The sequence below is a fragment of the Trichoplusia ni genome, chromosome 2 (genome assembly GCF_003590095.1).
Source record: "Trichoplusia ni isolate ovarian cell line Hi5 chromosome 2, tn1, whole genome shotgun sequence".
Lineage (NCBI taxonomy): Eukaryota > Metazoa > Arthropoda > Insecta > Lepidoptera > Noctuidae > Trichoplusia > Trichoplusia ni.
The window spans coordinates 8,344,707-8,366,387 of NC_039479.1; the positions used below are offsets into that span (position 1 = coordinate 8,344,707).

The following is a 21,681-nucleotide window of genomic DNA, read 5'->3' on the forward strand; positions in this document are numbered from 1 at the left end:
GTGCCATAAATATTTTTTGAGCGAGCGGCGAAACGTTTAATTCTTTGCCCTTACAAACCCGGTTTAGCCAGGAAACTTTTGAAATGCAGTAATGCCGTGCCGGGCGTAAGCTTGGAAATTCCCTCTAATTAAAATCGCCGTCAACGAGGTCACTGTTAATAAGAATTCAATGAATAGAACTACCTATAGAATATCACTGTCAGGTGAAAAAAGCGTTGAGTGCACACGGAGCGGAGTTTAATATTGTCTTTTGTTATAATTAAATCTCATTTCTATCCAATTACCTACCTACTAACGAATCCGATGCTACACACCTAGCAAAAATAAAGGAACAAAAATTACTACTTAGATACCTACCTAGGCTTCTTATTTGTTTATGTAATTGAGTTATTTACTTTCAATGAACTAGAACAAGTAGCTACATACATGTTGGCTAATGAATAAGATTTCGGTTATTGGTACTGCAAATGGAACGATTCTCAGTACCGTGCCGTACCGTAAATGTACTATTAGCGGCCTTTTTACTGTAACTCAGTCAACGGAAATTCAGATTTTGATTAGAACGCACATTGATCCTGTAATAACAGGAGAAATTGAATACGTTCGGCATTGTGGACCTCGTCAGTTATTTTCGGTAATTCATGTTCTGAATTTGGATGCCTTCGTGCTTGTTACTCGAGTGTTTGTAGAATATAATTCTTATTGTGAGGAGTAATTTCTTTTAAAGTAACGAATAGGTTTTTTTCGTAACTCGACGCAAAGCTATTTTTTTACAAGACCTTATCGGATTTGCTGAAACGACAGGGTCCACCACTTTTAAAACTAACAATTGCCGTTCTAGGAGATTAAACGTTTTTCTTAACTTTGACACTACGTCTTTATTATCCTTCAGCTTTCAAGACACCGGCAAAGTTCAAACTTGGTCGAATTTAATGTTGCAGTACCTTTTTGCATAATTAATACACTAATATCCAGTTAAGTACGCGTCGGTGTAGCGACACAAAGGGTTCCGTAATAGGCTATAGAACCAAATCGGTTGGGTGCCAATAGTTTTGAGGTAGATTCCAGTTATTGATTTGACTGCACAAATTTATGATTATTTTTTTGTTATTGCTGCAACAAAAAGCATCCCCTGAGAATCTCAACTGGCTTATTACCACGGTTTATGAGATTCAGCATGGTGACAAATGAGTGGAGAGACGGACAGACAGCACGGCGGTGCCTCAGATTAAGGGCTCCGTTTTAACCCTTTGGATAGGGCACGCTAAAAAGCATTTATCCAACTTCTAACATGAAGCGAAGTAATGTTTATTTTACAATTCTATAATATGGAGATGACAGTCGTAAGTCTAAAGTCGTAACAATGGCAAAACTAAGTCAGTTTTATGATCTCATGTTGAGTATGAATAAAACCAAATCTTGGTTCCTGACGGTACTGCGAGGCGGAATTTTATACTCGGCTACACACTTTACTACTATCCTACTTCGCCCTCTACACCTATGTTAATCAAGTCTTTCCGCACATCCGACCATAAGTTTAGAATTAACTCCATATTGCAAGGCGGCAACTTACTGTAAGTTCTTAAGTTTTGAGATAGATGTCGCTACATGATATTTCATACATAGCATAGTTTGTAATAAAGATTTTCAACGTTTACCTCGTTAAACACTACTAGCACTCCATACGTGCCATATATGCGTGCTGTATGAAATATGGCAACACTGATACATCGCCATCTACTGTAATGAGTTTATGAATAGTTCCTCAATGTTGAGGGCGGGTCTGAATAATTTGTCGGAATTCTCAAATACTTTGTGGATTAGTAAAATTTTCTGCTAGTTGCTATTATTTACAAGAGAATTATTTAAAGGACCGTATGCATTTTTTTGTTTTTAGCTTTTCTATTTTCCTAACTTGTACTAGTATATCCAAACCCTCTTGATAATTTATCTGCACTCACGCAGATAGTTATCCTTCTTTTATGAATACTACTACTGCAGGTAAAGAAGATTATCCGTGTCGCAGTTACACAAACATGCACGTATCATCTTTGCTTATTTGGACACCAATTATATATATAAAACATACCCATAACACAACCTTTGCATACAGTTCTGCTAACGGTACATAACTGTCGATAAACAGACAATCTTGTCTCCATGTCTTTTTGAAAAAATACAGAGCCTTGTTTTATATTGGTAGGCAACGATAAATTTTTAGTCGTCTAGCAAATAACTACTGACTAAATATTGATAGGGGTTACAATATAATCCAAATGACAATAGTGAAAACCACCTTCCAATTCATATATCCAATTTCTTTTATGAAGTATGCTTTTGCTTGTATCTTGACTGTTAGGTTAACACCCCGTTATTAAGGCGGCAAAAGCCAAAATGATTTTTGTACATGGGAAGACCGACTTATAATTCTTTATAAATCAATCTTTTTTTCTCACAAATAGGCTTACGTCAATGGACTTTTGACTCAATTTTGTATCCTAAATCGGGGGAGCAACATGTCGAACCATGATCATGTTCCCCACTTTTGTTGAATATTCCAAAATCAATATTTAAATAAAATTAAGAAAGGTGCAAAACTGGTGACGAAAAAAATGTTACATAAAAAAGAACAAGTATAAAATTCGACCTAATGTAAACAATTCATTCGGGTATAATTTTCTTACAAAACATAACATACAGTTGAGAATATGTCACAATTTAATAGCTAAGGATATCGGGCTCCAATTATAAATCAAATGAAAGTCTTTAGGACAATGGTCAAATATTATGTCTTAGTTAATATTATTGAAATGCTTTAGATGGAACAATCATAAAATCTAAAACATTTCTGTCGCCATCAGACTTTCGAGTGCCGTAAAGAACTAATTTACATGCCGTACATACATAATGCATAATAATTTATATTCGGAGCCTTAATAAAACACGTTTTATAATATTTTTAACTTTTTTAATAGCTTATATAATATGCAAGGGATAGTCCCCAGGATTCCTCTTTAGTGATAAAAGGATAAAACCATTCACAAATGGAGAATCACAATTTATCACCTGCTCAATAAATACAGTCAACAGTTAAGCATAATCTTAAACAATTTATCTGTAAATGATATTTAGTCATTTTACAACTCTGGATATTAACTGACAAAGTTTCAAAACTAAAAAGTACGTCTACGAGAGTCGAACGACACCGGGCGCGGGCGCGGGCGCCGCCGGCCCTCGCCCCTGGCGCTCGCGTCCGCCGCCACTACACTATGTACACCGCGGAGACTGCGCCGCCGGCTGGCGAGGGCGGCGGCGGCGCGGCTAGGAGGACGAGCCCGCGCCGAACATGTTGGAGCTGAAGGCGCCCGCCGCCGCGCCGCCGCCGCCCGAGCCGCCCGCGCCCGCGCCGCCGCCGCCGCCCGCGCCGCGCGACTTGGGCATGGGCGGCTGCAGGTACTCGTGCCGCGCCAGCCCGAACACGTCGATGCGCTCCTCCTTGCGGTACGCCAGGCACGCGCGGATGAAGCTCTGCAATACACCCCACATTACTCACAGGATCTCTCACAACTTTATGATAGGAAGGTATGTGAATTTTTACGTATAATGTTATAAATACATAAACACGTATGAACCATACCTTAGCCTCGTTGCTGACCGTAGGTTTGTTGGCAAACTGCACTTCAGTCGCCTTCAGTATCGTGTTCTCCTCCAATATGGTGGCCTGACTCTGATTGTGGCCGAACGGCTTCTTGCCGTACAAACACTGGTAGAAGATCACTCCTACGCTCCACACGTCCACCTTGCTACTGATCTTTGGTGGGTTTTTTCCAACGACAAAACACTCAGGCGGTAGGTACCTGTCGAATATAATAAGTTAACTTTATTTTTTTATATACCATATATACCACATTATACTCAGAGAGACTAGCTTTTAGAACTGAGAATCTTTTATGCTGAGAAAGACACTCAATAAAGATTGATTGTCAATTTAGGAAGATCGAAAACAAATAACATCAACATATAATATTATGGTATCTAACCTAATGGCTTGACAAGGTTTTTGGAGTTACATCAAGGCTTTTCCTTAGCTAAAAGCCCCAAAACAATCAGTTTGACAAAGCAACTGACAAAAAGAGTTTGAGTGTGTTATTATCATTTGCCAAATTGTTGTAATATAACGTAAGCTAACAACGTTACAACTTACCAATAAGTTCCCGCCCCCTGGCTTGTCAAGTCCATCCCGTGATCGGGATTATAGTTCTCCTCATCCATGACCTTGGACAGGCCAAAGTCTGTGATCTTGATCTCGCCGCACACGTTGCCCTCAGTGAGGAGAATGTTGCCGGGCTTCAAGTCGTAGTGGATGACCGGCGGCTTAATCTCATTCAAATACTTTAACGCTGACACTACTTGCATAACAATAGAGCGAGCCTCGCGCTCTGGAATAGTCTTATGCTAAAATTAAACATAAAGCAATCATTAAAAACATGTCCAAAAAAGGGTATTAAAAACCAGAATTCAGTATACCTTCAAAATAAAGTATATTTACCTGTTTGAGATAAAAATCGAGATCATGACCATTACAGTATTCAAGGACTGTACAAAAGGAGTTGCCATCAATTTCAAATACGTCATATAGTTTTACAATGCGAGGGTGGTCTAGTGCTTTGTGAATGTTGTACTCCCGCAACGCATGCCTGTAAATAAACATAAAATATTATGAGTTTACGTTAATATTTTCTGTAGTTTCATATTCATTCAAAAAATATGGTTTTAAATCGTCTTATAAAAATCGGTATGTTGTTAATTGAACAAAGAACAATGAGGTCATAGTAAAAGTTGCTTTTTATTTTTGCAAAAATTTTAGCAAAAGCTCAACTGTTTTTTTGTCTGTACAAAGCCTTATAACCGGCTAGAACTGAAGCTCTTTGTGCAACTAAAGTAGGATACTTTATAATTACTTAATTTTAAAAATATGAAAAATGACGTATGCCATCATACACGGACTCACTTGATATAGTTGGCCTTCTTGTCTTCCTTCCAGTCTTTGTTTAGTTGGTGCACTTTGCAGGCTGTATATCGCTGCTCCCGAAGGTCGAACGCTTTGTGGACTTCACTGAAGCCGCCTTTGCCGAGCAACATGAGCAGCAGATATCTAATAAAACATGTAATCGGTTTTAATAATATCCCTTGAGGTGATGACAGCGTGCTGCTGGGGAGTTTGTTGCGCCGTTTCTTCTCTCATAGCAAAAGCACTTAGGAAGGGGTGAAGGGTGGGCGAAACTGGGTGCTGTCCAATAATCTGACCTTCAAAAAGTGCTACTTAGTAGCCTAATTTGAATAAATGAATTTTGATTTTGGTTTTAATGTGATCCTTTAAGAAGTAAAGTTTCCAACGAGAAAACAATTTAAGATTTTAGAGAAGTGCATGTTTGATGCAATATACATGATTAAATAACGGTATCCTATAAGATATAAGATTTATTCCGTAATCTATAGACAGACATATTATCATAACTTTGTACTTAAAAAGCATGTAAGTAAGTAGCACGAATACGCTGTTATATACCTATAACCATTTGGCAAAAACAATTGTTACAGACATGTATGGAATTAATAAAATGGCGTTGTTGGAACGACTGATAATTATAGCAATGTTATGGCCACTGGTCATTAAGCAGGGGAACCGTTACAATTATGTTATAATTGCGTTATATGTCGCTTCATATCAGCAGATACACGTAAAGAACCTTTTCATAACGGTTCATTCAATACAACGTGTACAAGACTCACAGAATTCTATGTATTTACTCTGGTCTTATTAATGCGTAGATCAAAACAAAAGTTCAAGGTTATATTGATATTGATTTATGCCTTATTAACGTTTTTAATCCAAGGGTCTTTATGGTATTAAAGGACAAAACAAATACTATTATAGTATAGTTAATTATTTCAATATGACTTGTAAAGTTTATATGATTAACAGATTAACGTCGTGTGTATGCCAGCCATTTTATTTTCATGTATTGAATATAAATTTAGTTATGCGATGTTTGTATGACTATTGTATATCAATTGCGCATTACTATGGTGTATCAGAATCTCATTGTAATAAAATGTAAGAGGCTTACTTTTTAAGTTTTAGAGTCATAAACAATTTATCATACTTATCTACATATGAATGAGACAAATTGTAGGATTATATTAAAATAGGCCTAGTACTCAAATCAAATAATTGGTAGAAATATGCAGCAATATGATGGGCAGGAAATATAGAAGAAAGGCATAAACATAGGGAGACCTATGCTTGCCTCGTGGTGACAAGTTATGAGCAATAGTAAGTATTGGACGAAAAACCCAGTGGTAACAGAATAAAAGGTTTATCCAAGATTATTATTAAGAATATTTGTGAATGTAAAACCAAAATGTAACTTAAGAAACTAAACTAACTACACATCACAGATTTGGCTTCCCTATATGTAAGTAATCTACAGCAAAGAAACTTACCTTTCAGAAAGCACAGGATGTTGTGAGAACCGGCTCTGATCCTCATTGTGTATCCGTTTTAGTTCCCTAATGTGAAGATTTCTTTCTCTCTCTAATTTTTCCATTTCTAGCTGCAAATCTGCGTCTTCCTTTTTAAGTGCACTCTGTCTCAGCTGAAACAAGTTATGGTTCTTGTTTAATAATTGAACCAGTTGCAGAATAAACAAAAAAGGTCCTTGACATTTTTAAGATTTTACAAAAATAGTCATTTTATTATAATACAGGTTTTTCACTTAGCAACTCAATACACAATCGGTTGCAGACCAACATAATACAACTTTCTTTTTGTATTGAAAGTGTTTAAATATTGAAATAGGGATCCAATACAAAAGTGAGAAAGTTTTGTAAGGTACTGTCGAAAAAACGACTAACGACTCTCGTATCTGTACGTCAAACAGTGAAATAGCTTATCTCCTGTCATAGTGTTGAATACAAAAATATTTTAAGGTTGGCCGGCATCTCATAAAACTTGCATGATGAATATATTTATAGTATTCATCAAAAAATTATACACATGTCGGATAAGTTACAGAGCGTAGATATATTTGCAAAATAGGTACAATGCGTGTTAGATCAGGTAAAAAAAATTGAATAAAATGTAGTGTTTGTGACCTATACAAACAAGGCCTCAGGCAAATAATTAAAATTAAGAAAAGTAAAATTGATGTTTCTTTCTTCTATCTATGAAAGTTAACTTTTAGTTTTTTAGCTGCTCGGCTTGGAGGGTTTGAGAGCAGTATCTGAGGTGATCCTTACCTTTAATATTTCATCAGCTTCATAATACTCCTGATAGGTCATGCTGGGCAGCGGGTCGGGCTTGAGGAAGGTGGGCGCGTCGGTCCCGTTGTGCAGCGGCGAGGGCTGCGGCGTGCTGGGCGCGGCGCTGGACGAGCGCTTGCCGCGCCCGCCGCCGCCCTCGTTGTTCACCGGCCGCTTTTTGAACAATAACTTTTTCTGTCGATCTATTTCTTCTTTTTCTGCTGTTATTTCTTCTTGCCGCCTGGTGATATAAACAAAATATAAATAATAACACCAGTACTTGGATTCTACGAGATTTTCTAGGTATCTAACTTACTTGCATAAGAGTACATGATATTGGCATGTTAGAAGTTTACATTACTATAAATTCGAAACAAAAACTTAAATGGGATATTCTGTTAACTCAAAATATATTTCATGAACACTTTCTTTCTAACACATTAGGCCACTTATCAATGAAAATAATTTGATGTCCTTATGAGTAATTTAGAGCGAAATATAATATAAACTTATGGCTGTGACCTAAAGAGGCAACATTACAATTTAAAATGTTTATCCTGTATGCAATAATGCTTATTGGTACTAAATGGCAAATAAGTTTACATGAAGTCTGTCAAAAAACCTTAGACAGTATTTACACTTGGAAAAACAAACCTACCTTGTTAATTCTTGAAATGCATATCCATCAGTCCAATTCTCTTGAAACGTAGCGCCGACACGCTGTGTAACAAACTGGCCAAGCCTCAGTCGATTCTGCATGCACCTCTGTCGAGCCTCTTTCTTCTCAATAGTACTTTTCTCATTTAAGAGTTTTTTAACAACATCTATACATTTATTGATGTGTGATTTATGTTGCTCTATTACCTGGAAGAATAACAACACATTAAATCTGTAACTTCTAACTCTTTGATTTTTTTTTTTTTTTATGATGAATGTATGTAATACCTTGCTCTGTGCTTGCACTTGATGTTTCAATTCTTCATTAGTTCTTGTTAATTCTTCTATTTTATTATTTCTTAGTTCTAAATCAGAAGATGCTTGAGTTTCTAACTCCTGTATCCTCTGACACGTCAGTTCCGTTTGAACCTAGAGACAGAGACATTAAACGTCGTTAATAATATATTAAGAACAGTAAATAAGTAAGTTAATTAGTGGAGAGAAAGTATTCTACCTGTTTAACAGTAGTGTGGGGTCGTTGCTGCGATGCCGAACGTAAAAAATCGGCACCAGAAGGCAGTAACGACGAGGGTGACGGTGGGTACTGGAATAATGTCATGATTTTAATATAGACTTTCTCTTAATACAAATAATCTTATTTTAAGGTATGTATTACGTATTATCTCAGTGTAATACTTGGATAGTGATATATTTACTCAGGATTAAGGTAGTTTCTAGGTTGATTTCCTAAATTAAAATATTCCCATACCCATAAGATTTATTTCCAAGTAATATAAAATTACTATTATCCAATAAGGAAAGTGAGTAGTTTTAATAACTTCTTAATGAGTCATGAGCTAGTCCAACACAGATTCCAACCTTAAGCATTAAATTTATTAGTATTTTATGTGAAAAAATCTGGTCATAGCAAGGTAACCTTCTATGCTGTACATCTTATTGGTCTTCAGAACATTAAATGAGCAGGAAAACATTTATTCATGGCAGACATCAAGTGACTACTAATATACCTCCAGAACATTTGTCACATACATTCCACTCAGTTTGTTAAATTAGAAAATCAGCATAAAAATAAATATATTTACCATAGGATAATTAGCGCCCTGCGGCGAAGGTGACTTCGCACCAGCATGCCTGACAGGACTGGATGAGGGGTGTTTTGAGAAGTATTCCCTAATGTTTTTGTCTGATGAGTTATGCCGCTGCTTACCACCCCCACCCCCACCGCCGCCAACGCCTTCTTCTCCTGAAATAAGTTACAATCCTTATTAATACATGATTATTGACCATACAAGGCTTTTGTGGAAACAGGTGCTGTTATGAACACCAAGTAAAGCAAGTAAATAATTTATCAAACATTTGGCTACATAAATAATCACTTTAACATAAAGTAATAGTTTTCTATCTCCGTAAAAGATCTTGTATTAAATATATCAATCTGTTATATCTTATTTTAATTCAATCTTAGGTCAATTAAAATGAAATGAAGTTGAGTACATATTAATTTTCGATTTAAAAGTTATATGTGGTTAGAAACAAAGTACATTGTAATGTAAACATACCTTTTCGTTTTCTTTTCCTTTCTGGCATGGCTATAGTAGGTGTGGCACCACTCGGGGGCACTAGAGCAGTGCCAGGTGCAACAGTTGAGCCTCGCATAGCAGCAGACTTTTCTGGAGTTAAAGCATCAACTTCTTTATCGCTATGAGATGACCCTGTAAAGTGGTAAAATGGGTATTATTCTAACAACACAATCCATACAAATCATTAATAGAAAGGTTATTATAACATAGCTTAACGAGTCCAATATAAGATTGTATGAAGGACAATATGATATGATTAACAATAAGTATTTTTGTTTAATATTTAACAATATTATAATATTACATTTAAAAATTGCTATCAAGTGAAATCCTAAATGTCCCACACAAGTTGCAATAGGCTTGATCCTACTGCAAATGGACTTAAATTCTGACGTCTTTAGTCTGATGACAAGTAAAAGTGCAATAGCAGGCTTCTATCTAACCGTTGGGAGAAACAACTTGATGCAAGGGAGTTTGAAATAACATTTTACTTCAGCAATATTTATGACATACTGTCAAATAACATGAATTCACTGTTTGTTGTTTCTGCCAATGGTCTAAGAGTATTTTATCACAAGGTGGGAACACAGTAGGCCAATCTTACATACTCTAGAACTGCGAGGCTCGTCGTTTCAGTACAGTATAGGATTCAAATTGGTCAAATATTATGCATTCAATTTACTATAACTAATAAAGCTTCATTATTATTTGAATGGATGGTAAATAACAAGAGTTATTAGCAAATAATAATCAGATAGTATGCATGCAGCAAATAAGTTCACAATAAAACCTAATTGTACAAGCGTCTTGGCCCAAAATCTTATATGTTTTACTGTTTACATAAAATAAAATCTAATAAACTTGCAGTGTGGATTTTAAACTAAATTTCAAGAGTTAATTCTTTTAACAGTAAGCCATATTTGATTGAGGTTGTGGATATTGTTGTTTGTTTCACACTTTACATTTTAGTCACTTTGACAGATGTGTCAACAAATACTACATGTCTTTCTATAACTTAACACGTCAATTAAATCATGACCAGTTAACTCACTTTTTGACAAGGAGCTCAGTAGGCCGACGTGGTTTATGTTAGCTCCGCTTTTATAGTCATGCATTGTGGCACGCAATAGTCTCGGTTGTCGAGAAGAAAAACGGCACTTTCACGGTTCCTATCCGGCATCATATACGATAAATGACGTCACAATCCTTCGTTTGATGACAGTTTTTCACACAAGTTAGTCCTCAAGAGTTTGTACAAAAGGTTAACCTTTGACGGCGAGCCGGCTTGAAGTAAACACTGAGAGCACTGATCACAAATCACAAATATTTATTGCACTTTTATCACTAAATCACAATTTACCTGTGCTCATATTGGAGTCCTGATTGTGTAGAGGTTGCCCCGTGTTGACAGTGGTTTGTGGTGCCATCTGAATTTGTGACCCAGCTGACATCTGTAAAGAAAGATGGCGTCTTTACATATGACTCGCCCAGTTTCAATCCGTAATACTCTTGCTCTCACTTATTTAAACACAAAGCCACCTTTACTTACAAATTACGTGTAAGGAAAAGTATCCATATCAATTATTTTACTATTTCTCACTTCATCTAAATAACCTAACTAGTTTGACAAGTTGTAAACGAAATGCCAGTCGCGACAATCGGATACGCATCCGCGGGGAACGCAAGGGGGGTGGAGTGAGAGATCGTCACGAAGTTTGCTTCGAATGTAATAATAATAACGACGGGCGAGGCGCCATTTTACAAGGATACAAGGCCAAAAGCATTGTTAAATCCAGTGAAAAATATTAGCCTGCAGTTGTACGTTAACCACAAAGTGTATAAACATTAAATAATTTTACTAGCTACCTGGTAGGTACGAAAGAACGTTGTGCGTTCACTCACATTCGCTCTGAGCTAGCTACAGGTCAACAGCCCGCGATTGCAATCGTGTTGTTGTTGACTACTTAATTCGATTTTTGCACTAAAGTTATGTAGGTAACTACGATTTCAGTTTTGAATGAACAGTTTATTGTTAGTTTGTTTAATTAATTATTCACTAGGAACTGAACATAAGAAATGGATACGAAATCGAGTTGACCGATTATTCCCGCAATGAGGTGGCGGTGGCGGTGTCGGCGGCGGGTGGCGGGCGGCGTGCCACCGACCGAACGAGTAGGTACGTGATATCGGCGCTCGTGCCCCACAACAAACTGCTTACTGGACGTGTTACGTAGGCGTCTGTGCCGACTGCGATGTACCAACATATAAACACAGATAGGACTACTATGCAGCCACTTCAATGTACGCAGATATATAGTTAGCTAGGTATAGTAGATAGGTATTCATTTTCAACCAAGTTCCACTGCGATAAACTGACCTACGTGAAAACGAAAAGCTACGTTATATAAATAAGTAAACGTGTAAATAATGATATTTTATATGTATGAAATTTAAAATCAAAATTAAGTTATGTTTAATTCAATAAACATCATTAATGCCGTAAATGTAAAAGAGTTATGTTGTTTATTATTTTCTTTAAGTATAATTATGATTAACATGGCGCCATTAATCCAAGTAGGTATTACTTACATAGGTACCTACATTACAAACAGACAGGTAGGCAAGAGAGAACCTATTCCATCGATCCTCACAAGTGTACTTAACGTTTAAATAGGTCGTATATTTCGTAACTGTAGGGATTTATTCAAATTAAATGACCGACCTATTATTATATTTTTGATACAAGAATTTTATGGGAAATATTAGTAAAATTTTGCCGATATTAAGAAAGGTGCTTTGAGGCCAACAGATTAAAAACTGTAACGTTTCGTAGTGGTAACACAGTCTATGTATATTTTATCATGATGTATTTGGTCATTTATCAGGAAATAATCTACGGTCTGCGAGCTACTCAGATACCAAATACAATATGTACCTAGTATATCAGCATTGGAAACACATAATTTTAGTTTTTATTCCAACACGTTATTAAAATTAAATTCGCCTTTAATTTAAAAGGTTTACAGCGAACAGTAGCACGCAATAGATTTTTAGATGGGTACCTACTCGATAAATTATTTTAATACTTAGGTATTGTAACCTTGAAATAACTATTATTGATTTGTTGAGTTATAAAATATTTTTACTACGACAATACCTTTACATACAAATTTTATTGATAGCGATGAAACGAATACAATATTTACATTAGAAAGTTATAAGCGCTATAATAGCTAGATACATTCAACATAAAGATTCATAATCTCATACTATACAAAACAGAAAAAAAAGAAACAATGATGGTGAATGAGACAAAGCAATTTGAAATCACACGTGTTGGTTTTACCGAGCTTTACAGTATGTCTTACAGGTAAAAAACGAAATAGTATTAAACAAGTGCATGATCAGGGTGTCAACATGACGACTCGCAACCGTACCGAAGAGAGACAGAGTGTATTAGCATTATCGCGGTTACGTTGCCGTTCTGTACGTACTCCCTTCGGTGCCTCTTGCCCCTCCTCTCCCGTTCGCAGCACCACCTCCTGTATTAATCCAAGCTAGCAACAAAAGTCGCCTGCGAACGCAACGCATTTCGATTGGATCAAAACGATAAGGAAAATAAGGGACGACCACGTGACTCCGCTTCGAGTTAATAATAAGTACACATATAAGTTTCACCGATTGCTTTACTTACAAAGTTACAAGGCTACAAGAGTTTATGACGTATCTAGAGATAAGAGACTAAATTGTTATTATAATCGAATACCTACAACGCGTGAGACATCGGTAAAAGCTAATAAATATGTACTGTAAAAAACTCTACGTTAGTTGAACGATAATATATCTTGGTTTGAGAATGATAAAGATAAAACATCAATATTTTAGTATCTAACTAACTATCAGGCACTATTATTAAAACCGGATCAATTAGTAAATCGACGCATGATTGCTTGCAGTGCGCTTATTGTAGTATCTATTTTTAGCATAGGTACCTACCTGCAGCAGTAGACGAATGGAAAGTTAGCGAGTTGGCAACCCGTACATGTACGTACATAGATATAATATAAGCAGAGTAGATACGGACTCTGTCTACGTCGATAGTTTCCACTGCATGATTTAAGGCTTTAAAAAACCGTCTGACATCGTCTTTCCATGGTATTTGCAATAATTACTTACTATGGCAAATGCAACAAGGTCAATCAATACTCTCAACTTATACTTTACGTACTTAGAGCACAGTTCTTATCGGCAAACAAAAAATATTGAAAATTCTATTATAATATTTTATGGAACGATAAGTCATAGCACATAACGAGTACAACTTGTTAGTGTTATTTTTGTAATTTAAAACTTTTGCTGAAAGACAAGTAAGTACCTGACGTTTAAGATTTTTTGTCGTACATAATTTGACAAATATAACGCTTTAATATTTAGCGGCATTTCATGGCACAATCACGGTATTCATAACTTTATAGTAAACTAGTCCTTAATTATCGTAACCATAAAAGTAGAGAGTAGTAAAAAGCAAGTAAGTAGTTAATGAATGTTAAAAAGCTGCAAACAGACGTCCCACTTAGTTCCAGGTAGTTTCTTTATAAAAAAATACTTTGTTATATTATTCAACACGAACCCGAGGATTAGGGCGTTGCCGATGGTACAACTTACAGTTTAGCTATAAAGCGTTATGACAAAAATACTATCTAGTTATTACTTTTTATACGTGTTTGAAGACACAGATGACATTCATTTGTTTGAGTTTTTTTTTTAATAAGCTGTTAGGTACTTGTAACGCGAATCATTACAAGTTACACGAACTAAATATGGACATTTAGATAAGAGCACGTAGGAATGTCACGTTAAGGTGTCATGTATCTAAAGCTAGATAGAGCCGATTTGCGCTGCATGAAAACTGCGTCTCCGATGTGAAAGACAATCAATACTCAGTCACATCTCTGTCCCGCATTCATTGTAGAAGCGCAGTTCTGCGGACCCCAAAATCCCCTCTTCCGGTGCGGGCGTTCTGTCCCGTGCTGTTTAACCCAATTTTCTAGTGCGAGGGGTGTGCAGGGCGCGAGGTGTGCGGGGGAGGGCGGCGCAACTTCAGCCGCAAGTGTGCAACACAGACGGGGCGCCACGAGATTCGAACCAGAGCCTGCAATATTGATTATTTCTAGTGCCGACAACGCTGACACCCACACATTTACTAAATTCACTTTACTGCGTAGGTATAGAATCTAACTATATCATAGCTTTGTGTTTAAATTAACGCTGGATTCTTTGAACACGTAAACGAATTCGTTTCTACGTAAGTTGCTTTTATATTTAAGAGATAATTCAGGTCTTTTAAAAGAAATGAGAATAGATAGGATTGTATTACGTAACAGGCGAAGTTTTAAAAAAATGCAGTGACTTGTAACGTTCGGTTGGAGATTTCTGTAATAGTAATTATGTCTTTGTAATAAATATTAGTTAACATGTTTAACGACTAAGGCCAGAATTAAGACAAAAACGTTATGACAACTCATAACAGCTTTTTTGTGCCTAACAGGTGTCACTTCCAAGGCTTCCGGCCCCATTTCTCTTGACAAGTTTATAACGTTAAAAACACATCTAAATGTATTTTGTACTAGAATATGTGTTATAATATTAAATAATATTCAATTTCTTATAAAAATTCAACAACTTTTAAAAATAAGACATTTTTGTTGCCGTTTAAAAGTATGTTATTCAAGCTCAATGCAAGTTAGTTTTAAATAGTCTTAATGTTTTAATAAAGAATATTATTTAATTTTATTTCTTTACGTCTTACTAAAATCTATATATGCACCCACCTTTCTACCTCAGTCTAAAAACCCTATCTAGATAGGTTAATTTGCAATTGACGAGTTAATAAAGACAATAGTGTACTATTTAATCAATAACTTATTAACACAAAACAATTTAATTTATAATTAGTTACAACGCCGTAAGGAATATAGTTTTGACGTAGTTCTAGTTCAACATGCAATTGACTTTACTTTAAATAAATTGATATTAATTTAATGAATAAACAAAACTAATTGAAAAGAAGGCTATTCTACATAGTGCGCAACTTGAGTATATTAAAGTTGTGAAGTAAAAATATTGTGTTAGGTCAGAAATAAACTGTGTAGCTGACCTATGTAGTATTTAATTTGTAAATATTATCTTCTAATATATAAAATTCCCGTGTCACGATGTTAGTTACCGTACTCCTCCGAAATGGCTTAACCGAATTTTACCAAATTTTATATGCGTATTCAGTAGGTCTGAGAATCGACTAACATCTATTTTTCATACCCCTAAGTGATAAGGGTTGCTCACACTAAAAAAATATATATATTATTATTTTTTGGACGAAATTGTTTGTTTTTATTTTCTTATAATGTGGCATTAAAAATACATACAAATAGAAAGAAAAAATTCGGCAAAACAACGTTTGCTGGTGCAGCTAAATATGCAAAGAAGTTTGAATATGACAAGTAACCACGTGTGACATTTCAAATACATAAAACAAAATTATTCTGATTAATTAACTTAAATTATTCTGTTATTGTCTTGTTATTCGCTTCTACATAATTAAATCAATAAAATTATTTAAGTACTAACCACAGTAACTACTTACATAAAACTTTAAGATTAAACGAAAAATAAAACGAATTAAATTTTCGCAAGATGATTAATTAGCCAATTAAGCTACAAAATTATTGATCCGTTACCGATGTAATAACATTATGGTGTTAAAATTATAAAATCATTCGTTTAACTTATAATATATAACATATATATTACAATTGATTGTACGACCGCATTTTTAACCGCACCGTTTTTGAGTATTTTGACTAAGATATACTTTCCCTGCCTTTTTTATCACAATAAATAAACAGATCGACTAAATTCTGTAGTACGAGAATATTCTCTGATTTTATGATAATGTCAATTTATTATAATAATATCATGAGGAAGGTTCCTTTAGTGAAATAAAATAATTAGCTTAAACCCTCACACCTATCACTACCACTTCATCAACTACAAATCTAACTCCAGACGCTGAATGGATAACGATAAAAATATTATAAAACTGATTGTTTCATATTTTAACTAATCTCGTGCCTGCTTGTGAGATAAATTTGTTTTTATACTCTAGAATAATTGCTAATTGTCTGCAGGGAATTATATTTAATATGAGAAAGCATTAAAATGAATGGATATCCAGTGGTGGTTGTTATGGCAGGTTCAGCGGATCTTGGCGGTCGGGTCGCGGCGGCTCGGCGGCGCGCGGCGTGGCACGACGCTCGGCGCAGTGGGTCAGGCGAAGCAATACGGGCGGACCTTGCAATGTCGCGGCGTGACGCTCAGCTGACGGGCCGCCCGACGCGAGCCGCCCCGCCGCGCGCCGCGCGTTCATTGCCTCCGTGGCAGCGGACGAGAGCGCTCGCTTCCATGCAAGTCTCATTCAACCTCATGTTTACGACTTCGTATTACTTATGACGACGATATTTATATCGAAGAATTTATGAGAAGCGAATTGAAAACGTTTCATGTGCGATTATTGTGTATTTTTAAAGGACTATTTGGAATGTGAGTGAGTCGTGCTAATATTAATTTAGTTAATACTGGAGTGCGGTGACGACCGGTGCGAAAGGTCGGCCTGTGTAAAAATAACTGCGGAACCGGGCGGCTAAGCGGTGGAATGAGGTTTGACGGCACATTGTAGCCGAGGCGGGGCGAGGCCGTGTGCGCCATGTTATAATTTCCCTTCGCGTCGAATGTGCAAACCAACTGACTGAACACTGCGCTGTGCCTACTTCTCTTTCTCTCAGTGCGGAATAAGCATGCCTGTTGTACGAGACAAGGCGCAAGACGCCCAGCTCTGCTTGCCAATCTGCCTCAACCGCACCGCTCGCAATTACATTAGGCACCACACGGTTTTAGAATGAATTGTGTTTGTTCTCTGTGTTAGCTATGCCCAGTGAATGAATAGGTACACGAACATGTAATCAGACTATTCAGTGATGTTAAACGGCAATTGGAGGGATAACAAAATGAAGACGAACAATAATAAACAATATAAACTTGATTTCTCATTATTAAGTTAATAAGTAGGAGTACTAAATAATAATAAAACTACAAACAGGTTTAACTGTCAGATATACTTCTCACCTTTGAATTTAATTACTTTCTAGTAATAAAAACAAATTCAAAAGTTATGGAACACAAGCTAGGTATTTATGAAGGATCGAACCGAGTGAATTGACGATGTACGTTCATGTTATCATGTACCTAATTATAAAATAATATTTATGGTGTTTATGTCAATATCCAAATCTATGTGGTTTAAGTGGCCCACCTGGCAACCCTGTCTATTAGGCAAAAGAGTGGTGCGAAAATAGCGATTTCATTTGAAGCGTTCTGTGATAGAGAGGTGAGGAGCGGCGCGGGGGGAGAGCGCGGCGCGCTGCGTGTCGGTGACCCCGCGGCCCCGACTTGCCTACACTTCGAGGCCCGATACTTCCCTGCTCGATTTATCATGTTTATCGTGTTTCCACTTTTAGTGCATACACACCTATTCACTATATATCAATATATGAGTAATGCGATCAAAACTTCAACGTAAATAAAGAATTTTTACTTTTCTTATAAGCTCATTGTACCATCGAAAAGCTCAAATTAAATCAATGTCACGGACTACACGATCGATTCCAGTGTGACGACTTTCGCTGGTGCGCGATGGTTAAAAAATACCCTTTACAGACTTCCACAGTTCGCTTCGCTTGTGATGGTTGCGTCATTGTATTACAGTTTAATGAAACGCTGGCTCAGGTTTTCATGTTATGATACTGACCTAACAGTCATCAATAAGGATATATGATATGTAATGTTTAAATGACTACGAGCCATTCATAATAGCTCATTTATCTAATACCGGAAAAAAGAAGTTCCAAGGTCAAGCTACTAAAGTATTTTTACAATTAACTCAACTTTCAGACTCGTTGTGAATATAATAAAAATGCTTATGGCCATAAATATTGTCATGTTAGAGATTGTAGATGCCTAGTTTTTTTATGAACATAGTAAATTGGTACACTAATTGTAAACAATTAGAATCATGTAACCGTGACAGACGAATGAAAACCCGCTGAGTTTTATTGTACAGTTGTGCGTAGCGTGACAAGCGAGTGGAAACTAGCTGCACACAGCATACAGAACAATCTGTGCTGTACATGTGCACGACGAAAATGGTCTCAGTTATTTTGTAAAGTGGTTATTTATAGGTATGTTTACACTACACACAGTTGTAAGAACACTACGAACTGGCCGCGCTACGTTAATAAATAATGTTCTTATGCACCCACTCTGAAGTATTTAGTACGTCACACATAATGCAACTAATAGCTTCGTAATTAAGCCATCAAAACAACGTGAAAAAAATCAAGAGTACCTAGCGATAGCGATTACCACTCAGTCATGAACTAGTATAACATTAAATATATCTACCATTTGTCGATGAAAGCCTAATCGATATCAAGGTAACCAACTTCCTAAATGTAGCATGAAACGTAATAGACCTTCTATTAATAATGTATGCCATCATGCAATGGTCTGTGCGAGCGTAAAAACAACCGTCCTACATGATCGCGAATGGCGATAGTAGGAAGCTTAAAACTTGCGGAGGCTAAAATGATGTCGGTGAATACGTCTACAATATTATCTATAAAACAACTCACCGTTTTGTATTCGGGCGGCCGCCGAGTTTCTACTAGTATCTCCCTTGTGCTGACCTGTAAACACGCGATCAATGCGCTCAATGTAAACCAGCCTATTAGAAAACGTCTCCCCACTATTATTGGTTTGCCTTTTACAATAGGTACCTACGGCATATAATGCACTATGTTATTGCAAATGTTATTATATTAGTATTTGAGTAAACTTTAATTTCACTGACGTCTGAACGTAGCTGCATACGTTCGATTCGATAAGCTTATCAAATATTCACAATTTATGCCAGGCAACACCTACCTATCACGTATATTTTTCTGACCAGTTTCGTAGTTCTAATTGCTAACAACATGTTAATAATAACAATAACAGGTAGCAAAATGTTTTTAGGTCGATAAGTCACAACCGAGAAACTATTTATGTCCGTCCGCCATTTTGTCGTTGAATGACGAAATGGTACATTCTGTGACAAGCGAGTCTGCCGCTTCTAGACAATGATTATGAATATTCAATATAAACTGATATGGATTAACCTCGTGCTGGTTTTTAGTTACTAGTTCTGAATCAAACATTATCTCAAATTATTTTACAATAATTTTATTATCTAAAGCAAGTAAACCTACACCATAATCTTTCCGGTGAGTAACAAAGAAAACGTGATCAATAACAGAGATCATTTGAATAACAAATATAACAAAACATGGAACAAAACCGATGCCCTAGCGCGGCCAAATGACGCGTCAATAGGACGAATAGGGGGTACGAAGTGTTAGCGGGGAACGGACGGAGCAGAGACACATAATAGAATAACATATCTACAACATCACTTGGTCGGCCGAGACGATGATGTGTGCACATACGTGAAGTTACCGGCGACCGAGGCACAGAAAGCGGGGCGGCGGCGGCGGTGGGGCAGGTGGGCACAGGCCTACAGGAGCTGCTACATTATCAGAGATCACGTGATCGACGCATTGCATGTCAACATGTACTCGCTCGCCGACTGGTGCGGCACTGATATAAATATCTAGGTACGACTACCCATAACAGTCGCGTGGCTTACGCTCCGTAGTGGAGGCACCTAAATTTTATCATCTAAAAAGATTTCGATAATATCGTCAAAACTATAGGGATAGTATTGAATAACCATAAAACTGGTTATACGACGATTCGTGAAACTAAATTAGCAAAAGGTTCTTTACACGTATTTCACGATATTCAAATAACTAAAATTCGTTTCTAGTTTGGCTGAAAACACACAACCAAACATTCGAAATTGACTAACACGTTGAGGGTTAATGACATTCCAATAACTTCATCTTTTTTCCCAAAGGTAAAACTGAGAATGCTGGTAAAGCAGACGGGGCCTATAGTCAAGATGCGCAGGTTGGTAACAATGTTGAGACGCTATTATTACCGATAAACCAACTAACTGAACCTAACCTGAACGCAGGAAATGTGAGAACAAAAGAATCGTTTCGAAAACAACATTGCATTCACTTCTGATTTAACAAAGACATTCCTATACAATTCGCTTATGGAATTCAGATGTTCGCTACAGTAATATGAATTGCCATTTAAATACATAATTGTGTGCACAAATTATACTTTCACAGTATTGAGCCCACCATGGTCAGAAATGGACAACGTTGTTGTATTTGTTTACCTGTAAACTAACGCAAAGAAATGCCTTATTTTTTGTAGTTATAAATAATTAAATCGCCAATAATAATAGATTGGATTTCGTATAGCAACATGTAAAATCCAGTTATTTTTATAACTAAAATACTATTATCGGGCGTGAAGATATCGTATATGGGGAGTATTTATAACAACCGTTTCTGTACGAGTAGCGAACGACCGATAAGATTTATTTCTACCTAAGAAAACTTGTTTGTAAAAAAACCAAGAGCACGAATCGACGAACCACTTGACTAAACAATCCCATTCTTCTATTATTAACTCGTAAACCCAAATAGATTATCTAGAATATCCACATCTATTCAGTAGCTAAAACGCGTCCTTTCGCACCGGAACTTTAGACTTGTTTTTTACTTAATGGGAGTCTATAAAATTCTGAATTAAACTCAAGAACGATTCAACACTGGATTGTAGCGGAAGTCCCAAATTAAATAGTTCACATAATAATATCCGACGGGCGACAAGAGACGAATCAGGATACGTTGATGAAACGATTAGTTAATAAAGTTTTTTTAATAAAAGGACCACTATCAAACAATATTTTGTTTTCTTTTTATTTCCTGTATATCATTCTCGGGGATCAAGTTCAAGTTTAATGGCTGACGCATTATCAGAGAAATATGAGCTTCGCATTGAAGCGGAAACTATACGGTTGCATCGATACGGTGTGGCTAAATAATCT

At 36.4% G+C, this 21,681-nt stretch overlaps 1 protein-coding gene and 1 long non-coding RNA gene across 10 annotated transcripts in view; one reads left to right on the plus strand and one right to left on the minus strand.

The window, feature by feature from the left end:
• Nucleotides 1-659: 659 nt before the first annotated feature.
• Nucleotides 660-21,681, minus strand: part of LOC113506245 (serine/threonine-protein kinase tousled-like 2) — a 33,618-nt gene continuing 12,596 nt past the window's right edge. For 3 of the 9 annotated variants that reach the window (XM_026889104.1, XM_026889126.1, XM_026889101.1), the window contains 13 exons: nucleotides 10,924-11,014; nucleotides 9,543-9,695; nucleotides 9,066-9,226; nucleotides 8,477-8,566; nucleotides 8,251-8,391; nucleotides 7,964-8,169; nucleotides 7,303-7,546; nucleotides 6,508-6,659; nucleotides 5,012-5,155; nucleotides 4,550-4,697; nucleotides 4,205-4,455; nucleotides 3,638-3,857; nucleotides 660-3,528 (listed from right to left, as the gene is read on the minus strand). In XM_026889104.1, the coding sequence (XP_026744905.1) occupies nucleotides 3,322-3,528; nucleotides 3,638-3,857; nucleotides 4,205-4,455; nucleotides 4,550-4,697; nucleotides 5,012-5,155; nucleotides 6,508-6,659; nucleotides 7,303-7,546; nucleotides 7,964-8,169; nucleotides 8,251-8,391; nucleotides 8,477-8,566; nucleotides 9,066-9,226; nucleotides 9,543-9,695; nucleotides 10,924-11,014 (2,208 nt within the window). In that variant the 3' untranslated portion in view covers nucleotides 660-3,321. The other 6 variants (XM_026889097.1, XM_026889090.1, XM_026889133.1 and 3 more) reach the window with 5 other exon arrangements.
• On the plus strand, nucleotides 16,040-21,537 carry LOC113506305. Its single transcript, XR_003401714.1, has 2 exons — nucleotides 16,040-17,162; nucleotides 20,632-21,537. It is a non-coding gene; the product is annotated as an uncharacterized LOC113506305 (long non-coding RNA).